Here is a 17,741-nt window from a genome sequence, read left to right as displayed (position 1 = left end):
GTGAGCATGACTGGAAGATGGCATGAGGGACATTCTGGGATGTCTTGTTTCTTGATGTGGGTGCTAGTCACATGGAAGTATATATTTTGCAAAATTTTATGAAGCTGCATACTTATGATCTGTTTGCTATACCTCAGTGAAGTTTACATTAACAGCAAAAAGTTATTTCAGGGAAAATGTGCATGTTAATCAGAAGTTAAAGGATGATGTTCAAACAAACCCTTGACTAGTTTGGCACTAGTCCCAAATTTACGCATAGTATGTAGAAGAAATGTCTTTGATTACTTGATTCAAACTCGGATTTTAATTTTATTAATATAAATTTATATTAAAATAAATAAATAAATTTAATAAAATTAAAATGACAAATCTGAATTCTGCTATGATAGAAACCTTGCAGAGCATCTAAAGATAGGAGCTGGTGGTTGGTACTTGTCCTTTTCTAAAGCTAGGAATTTTAACTGCTTAGAAAATTCAAGAAATAGATTATCCTGAGTTGAAAATTCTGGATTGTTTAGTTTAAGTTACCTTGTCTAACTGGTGGATAGGGTTATCCTGAAGTGCTGTAAAAAAAAATGGTTAAGAATATACACAGCCTATGGATTTGGAGATTCAAGCTCATGCTGCACCTTAAAACAAAATTTACTATCATTTCCTATTATTGTTTTTATTCACTATCCTGATTTATCATGTAACCTTTAATTATTTACATTTGATTAAAATTAAATCAAATTAAAAGTTCTGTTTCTAAGCCATATTAGCCTCATTTCAAGTATTGAATAGGCACATGTGGTTAGTGGTTACTGTATTAGACAGAGTGTATACAGAGCATTTCCATCATTGCAGAAAGGTCTATGAACGGCTTCGATCTATATAATTAGAACAATACATTCCTTAAAGGGATTTTTTTTTAACTAAGTAAGACTATTTTCGGATAAGCGTTAGCATTGTAGTAGCAAATCATAAATGCTTGATACAATAAATTTAGTAATAATAGCATCAGTCAAAATAAAAAAATGCAGATTCTCCCATGATGAAAATCATAATTTACCTATCCAGTCTAATGAATAGGGATTATATCAAACCAAAAACCAGCTGTCATCGAATCGATTCCGACTCATAGCAACCCTATAGTACAGAGTAGAACTGTCCCATAGGGTTTTCAAGGCTGTAATCTTTAGGGAAGCAGACTGCAACATCTTTCTCCCGCAGAATGGCTGGTGGGTTTGCACCAGCCAGCCTTTTGGTTAGCAGCCAAATGCTTTCATCGCTGCACCACCAGGGCTTCTTAAAGAACATACAGCCTTGCATAATTTCACAAATAATCTCCTACCATCCATTCCTGTTCCAAATAGATTACTATGAAATAATTCTCAAAATGGCACTGAAAACTTTCCGTCAGGTAGAAGACACAGAGTTACCCTAATATATCACGTTAGCAGACTCATTAAAAAAAAAAAAAAAAAAAAAATTCTAGGCAATTAGTTCTGATTAATTCTAAAAGGTAAGAAAATTTAACATGTGGAGCTTAAGTGCTAGTCATCAAGAACAAATCTGGTTTATTAGGATGATGAAAAAAAGGAAATTAGATAAGTATTCTTATCTAATTACAATGTAGCATTAAGCAATTAATCTTTTTATCTCTAAAAGTATTTATAACTCTGAATTTCAACTTACTGTATTGTCATTTGAGATATTTTAGTGCATTAATTTATTGTTTTTTCCCTTAGGAAATATGTTGGATCAAGAGCAAAATCATAAGTTCTGTTACACTGAGACTATGGTTAAGCAAACAACCAATCCTATCCTTAAAACCAGTTTGGATCACTACAGAGCAAAACCCATCATAAATGCCAATTGAAAAAAAAAAAAAGTTGATTAATTTCTTCTGTTATTGTTGATGTCCTTTGCATCAGAAAACAGTAGTCATTGTCAGTCTAATAACAAGCATTCAATTCTATGCACGTGGCATTTACAAATCTGTATAATGATACCCAGAAAAGTAGACTTTTACGAAAACATTATTGTGCTATTATTGCACAGGAAACCTCAGTCTTACAAAGTAAAATAATTCCTTTAGTAAAGGTTTTTCTTTTTCCTTCTTATTTATATTCTGTATTTTTTTTTCTACCTAGGCTACTGATACAGATACTGGCAATTACAGTGCCGTGGCCTACAGACTCATAATACCACCAATTAAAGAAGGAAAAGAAGGATTTGTGGTGGAAACATATACAGGGCTAATCAAAACTGCTATGCTCTTCCATAATATGAGGAGATCCTACTTCAAATTTCAAGTCATTGCAACTGACGACTATGGGAAGGGACTAAGCAGCAAAGCAGATGTTCTTGTGAGTAGATAATCCAGGCACTAATACTATGGTTTATGATATTCCTTTTTGATATTTTAGTTTTTGACATTTGGGAAATACATGATAATATTTTCTAATGTATGATTGTACAAATAATGTTATAAGTATTAGATTTCTATTTAGTCTTCAAATCACATTTTTAATATAGAGTTGTCTGGAGCTACTTTTAAAATGTTTCTCAGAGTTGTATTACAGAAATTAAAATATATGAAATCTTTATTATTGTTGAAATTGTTTTTAGAACTTCTATACTTGGAAAAACAACAGAATGTTTTTGGGCAAATTATGTTCCAGTAGACATGATTTTCCAAAAATTTACATTGATGACATTGATGATTCTTGACTTAACTTATGTTTGGCCACAATCAATAAGATAACTTTTATAATCTGCCTTTCCTAAGCTGTTTGTACACAAACTCAGTGGTAGGTTGTTAATATTTAACTCAAAATATTAAACAGCAGTATATCTACCCTGTGGAATCTCTACCAACTTGGAGGTGTGGGCTATTTGGATTTTATCTGATTAATGAAGTAAGACATATGAGCAGAATTATTATTGGAAATATTTGTCACATAAAGACAGAGTCATGTTTAATTTCTCTTTTGCTCGCTGTGTTATTAAATTTTCATCTTTCACAGTTCTCCTTGTTTAGTTCTCCAGACCTGTTTAGCCTTCACATACCTTCAAACATCAACCATCAAATATTTTTCGCCTTTGATAATGGTGAAGACCAATCACCACAATTGTGGTACACATGAAGGCCAAAACAGTCCTCCAGCAACATTCTTATTTAGTAACAACACAATCAACAAAGGTCAATCTTTATTGACTCCTAAGTCAAGAATCTTTGACATAGAAGACACGGAGGTTGACATAGATGTTGGGCCAAATTTAGATCTGCAAACCTTATGTAAGACCAAGTTGTCATACCTCATCCTATTGTTTTATATATGCACATTGTGGTGACTTGAGCTCAATGTCCAAGGTCACTCCACTAAGTATAATTAAAATTTTATAAAAATTAACACAAAGAAAATATAACTATATAACCCAGAAAAAAAAAAAAAAAACCAGTGCCGTCGAGTCGGATAAAGTATATATTTAATATGTGGAAGCCCTGGTGAGGTAGTGGTTAAGAGCTACGGCTGCTAACCGAAAGGTCGGCAGGTCGAATCCACCAGGTGCTCCTTAGAAACCCTATGGGGCAGTTCTGCTCTGCCCTATAGGTTGCTAGGAGTTAGAATCGACTTGATGGCAATGGGTTTGGGTTGTTTTATTTGTTTGGTTGGTTTATTTAATATGCACATAAACAAGGTGAAATTCGTGGGCTCCTTATTTGGACTTTATAAAGTACTGTGTGTAAACTAAAAAATATACTTTAAAATGATAAAAAATGTACTTACGAAGAAAATATTTCAATTCAAAGGAATCATAATATGATATATATGTGTGTGCATGTATGTGTGTGTATGTTGTTGTTGTGTGCCATCGAGTCGATCCCAACTCATAGCGACCCTACATGACAGAGAAGAGCTGCCCCATGGGATTGCCTAAAATGTAATCCACGGAAGCAGATAGCCAGGTCTTTTCTCCTGAGGAGCCTCTGGTGGGTTTGAACTAATGCCCTTTCAGTTAGCATACAAGTATTAACTGCACCACCACGGCTCCTTATGTATACGTATATGCATATATATATATATATACACACATATCCCACTATATATCCATTCATATCATGTGTATCTGTGGTCTGTGTTTGTGTGTACACACACACAATATCTTTTTTTCTGGCACAAACTAATAGGATCAGGAAAACCTTTTCCCCAAAAAATGGCATTTATGACAAAATCTGAAGTCCTTTTAGTCAAGAGTTTACAAGAAGGGGGTTAAGGGGTAGAGGCTAAGATATCTATATAAAGAAAACCAGATGTGCCAAAAACAACAAGGAAAAGAGATAATGACAGATCCGATGGATATTTACTCAGCTTACAATGAGAGAGGGAAAGTGAATGAGAGATGATGCTAGGGATGGAAATAAGGAACCATATAAATGACATGTAGGTCTTAAAAATATTGGAACTCTTGCCCAAAGGCAGTGGGAAGCCGTTGAAAACTTTTCAGTGAGAGTGAGCAGAAATTTTTAATTTAGAAAAAAACTTTCTTGCCTAAAGGAAACCTGGTTTTCTCCTAAGGATACTACTTCTCTGACTGCCTTCTCAAAGGCCAGCTTTTGTTAGTTTGTTTCTGTTTTTGTTTGGCGTAGGCCTCATACTACTACTGGAAGACTAGAATCCTTAAAAAAAAAAAAAAAACCTCAAACCAAACCTGCCGCTGTGAAGTCCATTCTGACTCATAGTGACCCTACAGGACAGAGTAGAGCTGTCCCATAGGTTTTCCAAGGCGCCCCTGGCAGATTCAAATTGCCAGTCTTTTGGTTAGCAGCTGTAGCTTAGCGCACAGCATTTCCATTTCCAGACTCTCCCTCCTGCTAAGAAAACAGCACTGATTCTCCTCATCTGCCTTTAACTCTCATTGCCACAGATCATTGCTGCCATCTCCCAAATTATGGATCTTTTCTCATCATATCTCAATGACTTTAGCCCCTGAATTACTCACTATCCCAAAATTTTCGTGTCCTAATTTGTATTAATTTCAATATATGTAGAGACTGTCCTTTCAACATGCTGTATTCAGAGTTCCTTGAATGTCTTTTCTCCAGTGACTTTGCCCTTTACACTATTTCAACCATTTACCACCATGGTTATTTTTGTGATTACCAATTACTGCAAACTTTCTAGAACCTCCATTTTAAATCTTCCATTCTTTCACCATAAAATTGATGTTTCCAGCTCATTCCAACATTCTGTTGTGCCCACCAGCACTTCCAATCCTTTAACTGACAACTTCCTTCACCTTTCATTTACCCCGTGGTAAGCTTTTCTGCTTACCAGGTTTATGGTGCATTATTAATTATTTTAAACACTCAATGATATGCACCTTCAACTTCCCTGCCTTCTCTTCCTACATCCAAAGCAAAAAAAAAAAAAAAAAAGGAAAACCTGTTACCATCGAGTCAATTCCAATTCATAGTGATCCCATGTGTTACAGGGTAGAACTGCTCCATAGGGTTTTCTTGGAGTCAATCTTTATGAAAGCAGATCACCAGGCCTTTCTTCCACGGCACCACTCCCTACATTGTACTTCGCAAACGATAACTCACATTAATTTCAATTTCCTTCTCTACTCACTGACTTGGTAAGCTCATTCAGTCTCATTAGTTTAAATATATGTACTGAAAATGCTTAAATTTGTATCCCTACCCCAAAGCTCATTCCTGAACACCAGATTTATATATCAATCTGCACATGTGACAGTTCCACTTTAGTTCTACTAAAGACAGCTCATATTTAATGTTTTCTAAACTTGTTCCATACTACCATCATATTTCACCTGTATTATTGCACAAGCCTCTTAACTTTTGCCTGCACTTCCACTCTTGTCCCAATAAAATCTGGTTTTAACATAGATCCAAAGTGATCCCTTAAAATATAATTTAAATCATGTTGCTTCTTTGGTTGAAACCTTCAAGTATCACCCCAGTTCTTTCAGAAGAAGACTCAAGTCTTTACAGAAGGTTATGAGGTCCATTGAAATCTGGCCCCCATGATTTCATCTTCTATCTTTTCTTTTCCTCTAACTCATTAAGCTTCAGCAATATTGGCCAGTTTGCTGTTTCTCAAATAGCCTGCCATACTCTTACTTTCGAGATATTGTAGAGCTGTTCCTTTTGCCTAGAACGCTCTATCCCCATGTGTGTCTTTTCAAGGATATCTTTCACAGTGAGTCCTACTCTGACCATCCCATATAATATTGGAACCTACTGTGTCACCTTCACCCCTCTTCATTGTTTTCTTTTTCAATATACATATCATATCCCAGAAACCCTGGTGGCATAATGGTTAAGTGCTACAGCTGCTAACCAAAGGGTCGGCAGTTTGAATCCACTAGGCGCTTCTTGGAAACTCTATGGGTCAGTTCTACTCTGTTCTCTAGGGTAGCTATGAGTCGGAATCGACTCAACAGCACTGGGTTTGGTTTTTTTTTTTTTTATCATATCCCTATTTATTGTCTCGCCCACACAAGTATAGGTCTGTAAGGACAGGCTTTCTATTGTTTCAGCTCCTACTTTATCTTAAGAACTATAATTCCTGGCATATATTGAGTGCTCAATACATAACATAGGTGACCAGTTCTCAAACTGAGTCCCTAAAATCCTTTCAAGGGCCCGTGAGATCAAAGTTCTTTTCAGAAAAATAAAAGGACATCATTTGACTTTTTTACTATGTCGGCACATGCAGTGATAGCTCCCTTTTATCCTTCATAACAATATACTAACAGCAAAAAAGGAAAGAAAAACAGTTTCAAAAAAGTCTTTGATAAAGAAGTAAAGCTTATTACTTTTAGTAGATCTCTACTGTTGACTGCCTTTCTTTTCAATATTTTGTGTGATGAAATGTGAAGTATGCAGAAATCAATACTGCATCATTGTCTCGAGGAAAAGCATTATGCCAGCTGAACTAGCTGCCTTTTTCATGAAATATCTTTTTTACTTGAAAGAACAACTAAGAGACAAAACATGGTGATTGAGACTTGAATATTTGTAGACATTTAGTAAAAAATGAATGAAGTAAGCCTGTCACTTTAAAGAAAACAACTGACAGTATCTGTGGCTAATGATAAATTAGAGCTTTCAAATGCAACTTAAGCATTGCCATCGAGTCAATTTCCACTGATAGCAACCCTATAGGACAAAGTAGAATTTCTCCATAAGCATTCCAAGGCTGTAATCTCTACAGAAGCCAACTGCAGAATTGACCTTTTGACCATTGACCTTTTGGTTAACAGCTGAGTGCTTAACCACTGAGGAACCAGGGCTCCTTTCTAAGGACAACTTAGGATATTGGAAAATTTGTATTTGCCCCTGTGAGCTTACAGCTTCCCCTTACTTAAAGACTTTTCTGATGAGATCAGTGGTCATATAAAAGAATGTGATTTTTTGTATATTTTGTGTAATGAAGTGAGTCAGTATTTGAAAAACCTACATCAGTCAGTGAACCAGTATTTTTCGAATGGCCAATGAAAGTGAATGTTACATTGTAAGCACAGGATAAATGTTATTATTTTCTTCCATTTTTCTATAGAAGAAATTCAGTAAATGTAAATAGGTGTATGTATAAAGAGCTGTTGAATTAATTTATTTTAACCTGACTTGTAAGTTTGTATGTATCTATCTCTGTATATACACAAATGTAAAATCGGCTAAAGTAGAATATATATAACTTCATAGAATAAATTATTCTAACTAGTCATATCCCAGATTCTTAATCATGTTATGTAAAATTGTAGGGATGTATTTTCCATTTTGGGAGGATTCTTTAACAAAATTTAAGGTCTTAGTAAATAACCAAGGAAATAAGCAAAAACAAACTAACACAAAACCAACAACAGCTGAAATGACTTAGGGTTCTGTAACTTCTAGGCAGACAACAAATTATCTATCATTCACAATCTGCCGCAATTAGACTCTAACATCTACTATGGATTGGATAACTTAAAAAAGTACTTGTTCTAGTAGTAAAAATGAGAAACCACTGTGTCTGGGCATAGTAGGAAACAAATAATAATGCTATTTGTTTTTTAATTGCAGAAATGTTAGTGAGTAAAATCAAAATTAATACTGTTTTTCTTTTTTTCAGGTCTCCGTGGTCAACCAGCTAGATATGCAAGTCATTGTTTCTAATGTGCCCCCTACTCTGGTGGAGAAAAAGATAGAAGATCTCACAGAGTAATCGATTTTGGTTTACTTATATATCTATTACCATACAGTTATAATTTTAATTAAACTAGGTTATTTTAGTCATTACACTGTTCAGAATAAACATATATCATAAGAAATATTTTAATAATAGCTTACTTTTTTCTCAAAATATGTAGCTCCATTTGAAATATGTGAGGACTCTGAAAAAAACACCTTCAAATAAGAATGAAAATTAGATGTGAGAAGTTCCTATTATTTGGAATTCTTTGAGTGATGCATCCACAAACACCCAAAATGCTGTATTTAAGAAATACATCTTAAAATACATGATTTGAATATGTACCTTGATATCATAACCCCAAATTATTTAAAAAATCTTATTATCTGACTTATCCAGCTAGTCCAGGGAATTTTATTTTTTTCCAAAGTGATATGTCTAGGTGACTAAAGCTTACTGTAAGCTGTAATTCTTACAGGAGCAAATCACCAGGTCTTTTCTCCCATGGAGCCGCTGGTGAGTTCAAACGACCATCCTTTCGATTAGCAGCTGAGAGCTTAACCATTGTGCATCCAGGGCTCCTGTAATTACATGGTGCTCCTTTATTTATGCATATATGTACATAAAGCCTCAAAAAATCCAAAAACGAAACCATTGCCATCAAGTCAATTCCGACTCATAGCAACCCTGTAAGTCAGAGTAGAACTGTCCCATGGAGTTTCCAAGGAGCACCTGGTGGATTTGAACTGCTGACGTTTTGGTTAGCAGCTGTAGCTCTTAACCAGTAGGCCACCAGGGTTTCCATAAAGCCGCCAGGCGTCATTGACTCAGACATAATTGTGATTATTTATTAAGCTACTGTTCTCTAATATTCTGATGTTATCAAAGATTTTTAAAATGTCTTGACTATATCACTCTTCCCTAGTGTAATCTAACCTGCCATCATATTTAGTATTTGTTTTTCCTGTGTCTTCTACTGAGTTCAGGTTGACAACTGTCACTTATCACTGTCAATTTACCTTTCTCTAGCAAAACAACCCCCATTTCTAAATTGCCAGAGAAGGTTCAGATAATCAGATAACTCAGCTTTCAGTAATTGTCAAATAAAATATAATAGGCACTGATTCAGGCAAGAATGGTATTTCTATAAGAAAAGCATGTGTGCTTTATAGCAATCATTTCGTATTTCACAAATGTAACATTTTGGTGTCACATGGCATGTCTTATCAGGGGTGATTATCAACATTTATTCAAAAAATACCAATCATACAGCATCGTGTACAGTGCTGCAAAAGTAATTTGTATGCTCTTAACCCTTATAAAAATAGTAACTCATTGCTCCTGAGCAAAAATTTAGAATTACACCAAAATGCCTCTTAGCTACTTTTGTGGCTAATAGAAAACTCTGTAACAATTTTGAGTTTTCTTAAGCAGAAACATTTCTGATCCCTTTTTGAAAAGCCATGTGAGTAGATAGATGTGGTGGTGCTAATAATTACTGTGCACTGTGAAGCCCCAAACACTCACTCTCATCAGTGTCCACGGGTGAATAACGAAAGTGCATACATACCTAAGGTAGACATCAGAGTGCCAATTTGTTAATTAAGAATTTTTTGCCCCGATGACCAAAATAACCAGCACATCCATTCCCTTTAAACATTCATAAAAGAAAAGTCACCTCATCATCAAATCCATTTCCTGTATTTCCCATGAGCCTTCCAGCCTATGAAGTGAAAAACTTGAATTCCAGGATTAGCCTTTTATTTATTCATTTATTTTTTGAGGCAGGCCCATCTATGAGATCAGATCATAACCTAAAGTTTCCTTGCTAAGCGTGGTATCAGTACAAACTGGGAGAGTTGATGAGAGGAAAAATCAGTGACCTGATATATCCATTTCATGATGGGGGAGGCTTTGCAAAGGCAACCAGAATCTTTTGATGGCCAAGAGTACAATGTCTGGAAAATAGAACACATGTGGAAAATGTTAGCTGTTGTAATGATGTAATGATTTTACTCCAATCCCCTGGAATGGACTTAAATGACTTTACTGAATACTTTTTAGTGACTTTTATTATTTTATGCCTCTAGAATTGACCAGCTCCCCTTTGTAATGAAACACATCCCTTTTTAGTTATGTTAATATGTTCAGTAATTGCCAGCAAGGAACTCTGTCCTCTACAGGTAATGTTGCATATCTATGCTCTGAAGCATTTTAAGTTGATCTTAGAATTTATCTCTTTGTGAACCTTGTGTTTCTCTTACAAACTCTTAGGGTCAAGGTACAGGGGAAGCAGCTGTGAGGGTAAGGGTAGGATGCCTGACTGTAATCAACAAATGATTGACAATAGTGTCTAAAGAAGGAGCTAAGAGATGTTTACATTTCATGTCTCCTTCCTTCTTCCTTCCAGTTTATCATGAAGCCCAAACGAATAAAAAGAATTTGAGACCCTAAAACTTAAATCCTCAAGGATTTGCAGAAATGGCATTTAAAAAAAAAAGTATAAATTAAAGAATTTAGGAATATTGTGTTATAGTATGAATTGGAATTGATAATCCAGGTCTCAAAGTTAGTCAAACACTTCTCTCACCTTCTAAATAGAGTATGAAAATCCAATGTTATTTGGAATTTATTGAAGTAGCTATTTGTGTGTTAAAAAACCTCATCTATGTGAAACATTCATATAGCATCTTCAATGTACCTGTGTAATTACAGTTCCTGAAATTAAAGTTAGAAAACATACTTTAGAAATCTAGCCAAGTTCTGCATTTCTAGGATAAGACTTAGAAAGTCTCTTGAGAAAAGAACCTATGAAACAGTAAACAACAAATGACAACACTCGTATTTTCTTAACTCACTGTAATAAAGACTTGGTACTGAGTAGGGAGGTTAAGTTGACAGGCAAATCAATAAACACATTGCCTTTTAGCATGTTTACACTACCCTTGCATTAAAGGAGAGGGTCAACAAATTTTTTTGTAAAGAGACAGCATATATTTTAATAAATAATAGATTAGTAATATTTTCATAATAAAAATTAAAATACTTTTAAATTTTAGCATTATTGTTTTACTCAATTATTTGATTTTATTCAAATTATATTTAAATAATAGTAATAGTTTTGAAAAGTAATAATTTTAATAATATAATACTTTTTTCTAAATTAGACTTTAAAAGACAGATGGTGGTCTGTATTTGACACTGGGCCATAATTTGCTAATGCCTGTTTTAGAACCTTGTATTTTCCAGAGGGAAAAATTACAATGCTTACTTATTTTGTTAAAATTTCTATAAAAAATCAGTTTGGGGAAAGTCTCATGTGAAATCTCTGAGTGATATATAAACTCTCCGCCCCCCAACGCCCTGGAAAGCTGTTGATTTTTTTTGAATTCAGAAATTGTATGTTTAAATCCTAAACCCACCAATGATCAGCTAGGAGGTCTTGGGCCTATAAATTAAACTCTTTGAGCCCTATTAGCTATATTTTGAAGCTGGGGATTTATTCATTCAAGATTAGTTACTGAATAGTAATATTCACCGGTTATAAGCACTGGAGATTTAGCAGTAGACAAAGTAAAATCTTGTTCCCACGGAGCTTACATTCCATTGGAGGAAAACAACAAATGAAATCATAATAATAATCAGTTAATATATAATATCATGATAATTGCAGTAAAGGCAAGTACAATTAGCAAATATAAAATTACGGAAGGGAGGTATTATTTTAGGGAGTATGGTTAAGGAAAGCTTCTCTGATAGGCTGAAATATGAACAGAAACTTTAATGAAGTGAGGGAGAAAGTCATGTGGTAATGAAAAAAAAATGAGGGAGAGATAATTATCCCATGGAAAGAGAACTATGGGGTATGAAAACCCCGAGGTAGGACCATGTTCGGTATATCAAGGCATAGATATCAAGGTGAGAAGTGTTATATAACCCTTCAGAGACCACTCTGAGGATTTCAAGATTTACTCTATATAAGACACAAAGTCTTTAAAACTGTGTAGTACAAAATGGAGGAGTCCTGGTACTTAAAACACTCAACTGCTAACCAAAAGGTTGGCATTTGGAACCCAGCAGCCACTCCATGAGAAAAAGATGTGGCAGTCTGCTTCCATAGAGAATTCAGCCATGGAAACCCCGTGGAGCAGTTCTACTCATCCTATAGGGCCACTATAACAAAAAAGTCGTCAGTTTGAATCCACCGGCTGCTCCTTGGAAGCCCTGTGGGGCAGTTCTACTCTGTCCTATAGGGTTGCTGTGAGTCAGAGCTTACTCAACAGCAGAGTTTGATGTTTTCGTTTTTTTAGGGGGAAGAGGATTTTCAGCTTTGAGTTTTATTTTGGTAGAAAAGAAGAAGTAATTTCCTGTCTTTGCAGGGAGAATGACTTGTTTTTAACTCATTCAATTATAAGAAGTTATAGTGACATCGTATATGTAGATCCTTACAGGATTGAAGATAACCCAGTATGCAATTAGGCTTTTAATAATTTATTTTTGTATTTTAGTTATTTCAAACTTTTAATTGTGAACAAAGTAGAAATAATAACAAATGGACATCTATATGCTTATCACACAGATGCAATAATTGTTACCATTTGGTCATGTTTGCTTCATTTTTTATTTGCTGAACTATTTCAAAGTAAATGAAACATTAAAACACTACCCATAAATACTTGATTTAACTCTACAAAATTAAGTATCTTTTCCTTCACAGTCTTAGTAATCTTACCATACCTAACAAACAAAAAATAATTTTCTAACATCATCTAATACACAGAGCATATTACAATTTCTAATATCCTGCCCAAATTCTAATACCTAATCCATATTCATGCTTTTTTATAGCCCTTTGCTTTGAATCTGGACCTAATTAAGGATCCTACATTGCAGGTGATTGTAATAATTCTTAATTTTCTCTTTTTTCTTTAAAAAATTTGTTTAGACATAACATACATATAGAAAAAATACACAAATTATAAATGAACAGCTTGCTGAAAATTTTATAAACTAAACACCTCTGTGAAGCAACACCCAGTTCAATAAGCAAGTATTATCAGGACAGCATAAGCACTCTTCCAACCCCCTAGTTTTTTTTTTTTTAATTGAAGTAAAATGCACATAACATGAAATTAAATATTTTATAGTCTACAGTTCAGGGACATTTAGCACATTCACAATGTTGCACAACCTTCACCTCTATCTAACTGAAAAACATATTCATGCCCCAAAAGGAAACCCTATACCTAATAAGCAGTAACTCCTCAATCTCTCCTCACCAGGTCCTCAGCAACCACTAGTATGTTTTCTAACTCTATGGATCTACCTATACTGGATATTTTATATGAATGGAATCATATAATATTTGACACTTTTGTGTTTGGCTTCTTTCACTTAATATAATGTATTCAAATTTTACCCAAGTTGTAGCATGCGTCAGAACTTCATATCTTTTTATGCCTGAATAATATTACATTCTACCACATGTCTGTCAGTTTGTTGTACTGTGGTGGCTTATGTATTGCTGTCATACTGGAAGCTTTGCCACTGGTATTTCAAATACCAGTAGGGTCACTGTTGGACAGGTTTCAGTGGAGCTTCCAGACTAAGACAAACAAGAAAGAAGGAAGTGACAGTCTACTTCTGAAAAAATTTAGGTAGTGAAAACCTTTTGAACGGCAGAGGAACATTGTCTGATATACTGCCAGAAGATGAGAGCCTCAGGTTGGAAGGTACTCAAAACATGACTGGAGAAGAACTGCCTCCTCAAAGTAGAGTCAACCTCAATGATGTGGATGGCATCAAACTTTCAGGACCTTCATCTGCTAATGTGGCACCACTCAAAATGAAAAGAAGCAGCTGGAAACATCCATTAATAATCAGAACGTAGAATGTACGAACTATGAGTCTAGGAAAATTAGAAGTCATCAAAAATGAAATTGACCACATAAAGATCGATAAACTAGGCATTAGTGAGCTGAAATGGACAGGTGTTGGCCATTTTGAGTCAGACAATCATATGATCTACTAATCTGGGAATGACAAACTGAAGAAGAATGGCATTATATTCATCGTCAAAAAGAACATTTCAAGATCTATCCTTAAGTACAATGCTGTCAGTGATAGGATAATATCCATACACCTACAAGTAGAATCAGTAAATATGACTATTACTGAAATGTATGCACCGACCACTAAGGCCAAAGATGAAGAAATTGAAGATTTTTACCATCTTCTGCGGTCTGAGGTCAATCAAACATGCAATCAAGATGCATTGATAATTACTAGTGATTGTAATGTGAGAGTTGGAAACAAAGAAGGATTGGTCGTTGAAAAATATGGCCTTTGTGATAGAAATGAAGCCAAAGATCACATGATAGAATTTTTTTTAATAATTTTTATTGTACTTTAAGTGAAAGTTTACAAATCAAGTCAGTCCCTCACACGAAAACCCATATACACCTTGCTACACACTCCCAATTATTCTCCCCCTAATGAGACAGCCTGCTCTCTCCCTCTACTCTCTCTTTTCCTGTCATTTTTGCCAGCTTCTAACCCTCTCCACCTTCTTATCTCCCCTCCTGGCAGGAGATGCCAACATAGTCTCAAGTGTCCACCTGATCCAAGAAGCTCACTCCTCACCAGCATCCCTCTCCAATCCGTTGTCCAGTCCAATCCATGTCTGAAGTGTCGGCTTCAGGAATGGTTCCTGTCCTGGGCCAACAGAAGGTCTGGGGGCCATGACCACCAGGGTCCTTCCAGTCTCAGTCAGACCATTAAGTCTGGTCTTATGAGAATTTGGGGTCTGCATCCCACAGCTCTCCTGCTCCCTCAGGGGTTCTCTGTTGTGTTCCCTGTCAGGGCAGTCATCGGTTATAGCCGGGCACCATCTAGTTCTTCTGGTCTCAGGATGATGTAGTCATATGGCCCTTTCTATCTCTTGGGCTTGTAATCACCTTGTGTCCTTGGTGTTCTTCATTCTCCTTTGATCCAGGTGAGTTGAGACCAATGGATGCATCTTAAATGGCTGCTTGCTAGCGTTTAAGACCCCAGACGCCACTCTTCAAAGTGGGATGCAGAATGTTTTCTTAATAGATTTTATTATGCCAATTGACTTAGATGTCCCCTGAAACCATGGTCCCCAGACCCCTGCCCTGCTACACTGGCCTTCGAAGCATTCAGTTTATTCAGGAAACTTCTTTGCTTTTGGTTTAGTCCAATTGTGCTGACCTCCCCTGTATTGTGTGCTGCCTTTCCTGTCACCTAAAGTAGTTCTTATCTACTCTCTAATTAGTGAATACCACTCTCCCACCCTCCCTCCCTCCCCCCGTCATAACCACAAAATAATATTTTCTTCTTAGTTTAAACTATTTCTCAAGTTCTTATAATAGTGGTCTTATACAATATTTGTCCTTTCGCAACTGACTAATTTCACTCAGCATAATGTCTTCCAGGTTCCTCCATGTAATGAAATGTTTCACAGATTCGTCACTGTTCTTTATTGACGCGTAGTATTCCATTGTGTGAATATACCATAATTTATTTATCCATTCATCCCTTGATGGGCACCTTGGTTGCTTCCATCTTTTTGCTATTGTAAACAGTGCTGCAATAAACATGGGTGTACATATATCTGTTTGTGTAAAGGCTCTTATTTCTCTAGATATATTCCAAGGAGTAGGATTGCTGGATAGTATGGTAGTTCTATTTCTAACTTTTTAAGGCAGCGCCAAATCAATTTCCAAAGTGGTTGTACCATTTGACATTCCCACCAGCAGTGTAGAAGTGTTTCAATCTCTCCACAGCCTCTCCAACATTTATTATTTTGTGTTTTTTGGATTAATGTCAGCCTTGTTGGAGTGAGATGAAATCTCATTGTAGTTGATCTGCATTTCTCTAATGGCTAATGATCGAAACATTTCCTCATGTATCTGTTAGCCACCTGAATGTCTTCTTTAGTGAAGTGCCTATTCATATCTTTTGCCCATTTTTTAATTGGCTTACTTGTCTTTTTGCAGTTGAGTTTTTGCAGTATCATGTAGATTTTAGAGATCAGGTGCTAATCAGAAATGTCATAGCTAAAAACTTTTTCCCAGTTTGTAGGTAGTCTTTTTACTCTTTTAGTGAAGTCTCTGGATGAGAATAAGTGTTTGATTTTTAGGAGCTCCCAGTTATCTAGTTTTTCTTCTGCATTCTTTATAATATTTGATATAGTGTTTATGCCCTGTATTACAGCTCCTAACATTGTCCCTATTTTTTCTTCCATGATCTTTATCGTTTTAGATTTTATATTTAGGTCTTTGATCCATTTTGAGCTTGTTTTTGTGCATGGAGTGAAGTATGGGTCTTGTTTCATTTTTTTGCAGATGGACATCCAGTTATGCCAGCACCATTTGTTAATCGACTTGACGGCACTAGGTTTTTTCCCAGGTATTTGTTAAAAAGACTGTCTTTTCCCCATTTAACTGTTTTGGGGCCTTTGTCAAATATCAACTGCTCATATGTGGATATATTTATGTCTGGATTCTCAATTCTGTTACATAGGTCCACGTATCTGTTTTTGTACCAGTACCAGGCAGTTTGACTACTGTGGCGGTGTAATAGGTTCTAAAATCAGGTAAAGCAAGGCCTCCCACTTTGTTCTTCTTTTTCAGTAATGCCTTATTTATCTGGGGCCTCTTTCCCTTCCATATGAAATTGGTGATTTGTTTCTCCGTCTCATTGAAGAATGTCGTTGGGATTGGATCGGAATTGCATTAAATGTACAGATCGCTTTTGGTAGAATAGACATTTTTATAATGTTAAGTCTTCCTATCCATGAGCAAGGTATGTTCTTCCACTTATGTTAGTCTCTTTTGGTTTCTTGCAGAAGTGTACTGTAGTTTTCTAAGTCTTTTACATCTCTGGTAAGATTTATTCCTAAGTATTTTATCTTCTTGGGGGCTACTGTAAATGGCATTGATTTGGTGATTTCCTCTTCGATGTTCTTTTTGTTGGTGTAGAGGAATCCAGCTGATTTTTGTATGTTTATCTTGTATCCCGATACTCTGCTGAACTCTTCTATTAGTTTCAGTAGTTTTCTGGAGGATTTCTTAGGGTTTTCTGTGTATAAAATCATGTCATCTGAAAATAGAGATACTTTTACTTCTTCCTTGCCAATCTGGATGCCCTTTATTTCTTTATCTAGCCTAATTGCTCTGGCTAGGACTTCCAGTACAATGTTGAATAAGAGTGGTGATAAAGGGCACCCTTGTCTGGTTCCCAATCTCAATGGGAATGTTTTCAGGCTCTCTCCATTTAGGGTGATAGTGTCTGTTGGCTTTGTATAAATGCCCTTTATTATGTTGAGAAATTTTCCTTCTATTTCTATTTTGCTGAGACTTTTTATCATGAATGAGTGTTGAACTTTGTCAAATGCCTTTTCTGCATCAATTGATAAAATCATGTGATTCTTGTCTTTTGTTTTATCTATGTGGTGGATTACATTAATTGTTTTTCTAATGTTGAACCATCCCTGCATTCCTGATATGAATCCCACTTGGTCATGGTGAA

The 17,741-nt window shown here is 35.5% G+C and overlaps 1 protein-coding gene across 17 annotated transcripts in view; it reads left to right on the top strand.

Annotated features, from left to right (window-relative positions):
- The window catches only part of PCDH15 (protocadherin related 15), an 853,216-nt gene that overhangs the window by 788,195 nt on the left and 47,280 nt on the right, over positions 1–17,741 (top strand). For all 17 annotated transcript variants that reach the window (XM_064269614.1, XM_023546967.2, XM_023546966.2 and 14 more), the window contains 2 exons: positions 2,136–2,351; positions 8,130–8,218. In XM_064269614.1, the coding sequence (XP_064125684.1) occupies positions 2,136–2,351; positions 8,130–8,218 (305 nt within the window). The remainder of the gene's footprint in view (positions 1–2,135; positions 2,352–8,129; positions 8,219–17,741) is intronic.

This window comes from Loxodonta africana, chromosome 16 (genome assembly GCF_030014295.1).
Source record: "Loxodonta africana isolate mLoxAfr1 chromosome 16, mLoxAfr1.hap2, whole genome shotgun sequence".
Taxonomy (NCBI): domain Eukaryota; kingdom Metazoa; phylum Chordata; class Mammalia; order Proboscidea; family Elephantidae; genus Loxodonta; species Loxodonta africana.
The sequence above is the reverse complement of the archived record's forward strand: the minus strand, read 5'-3'. Positions and strand labels throughout refer to the sequence as shown.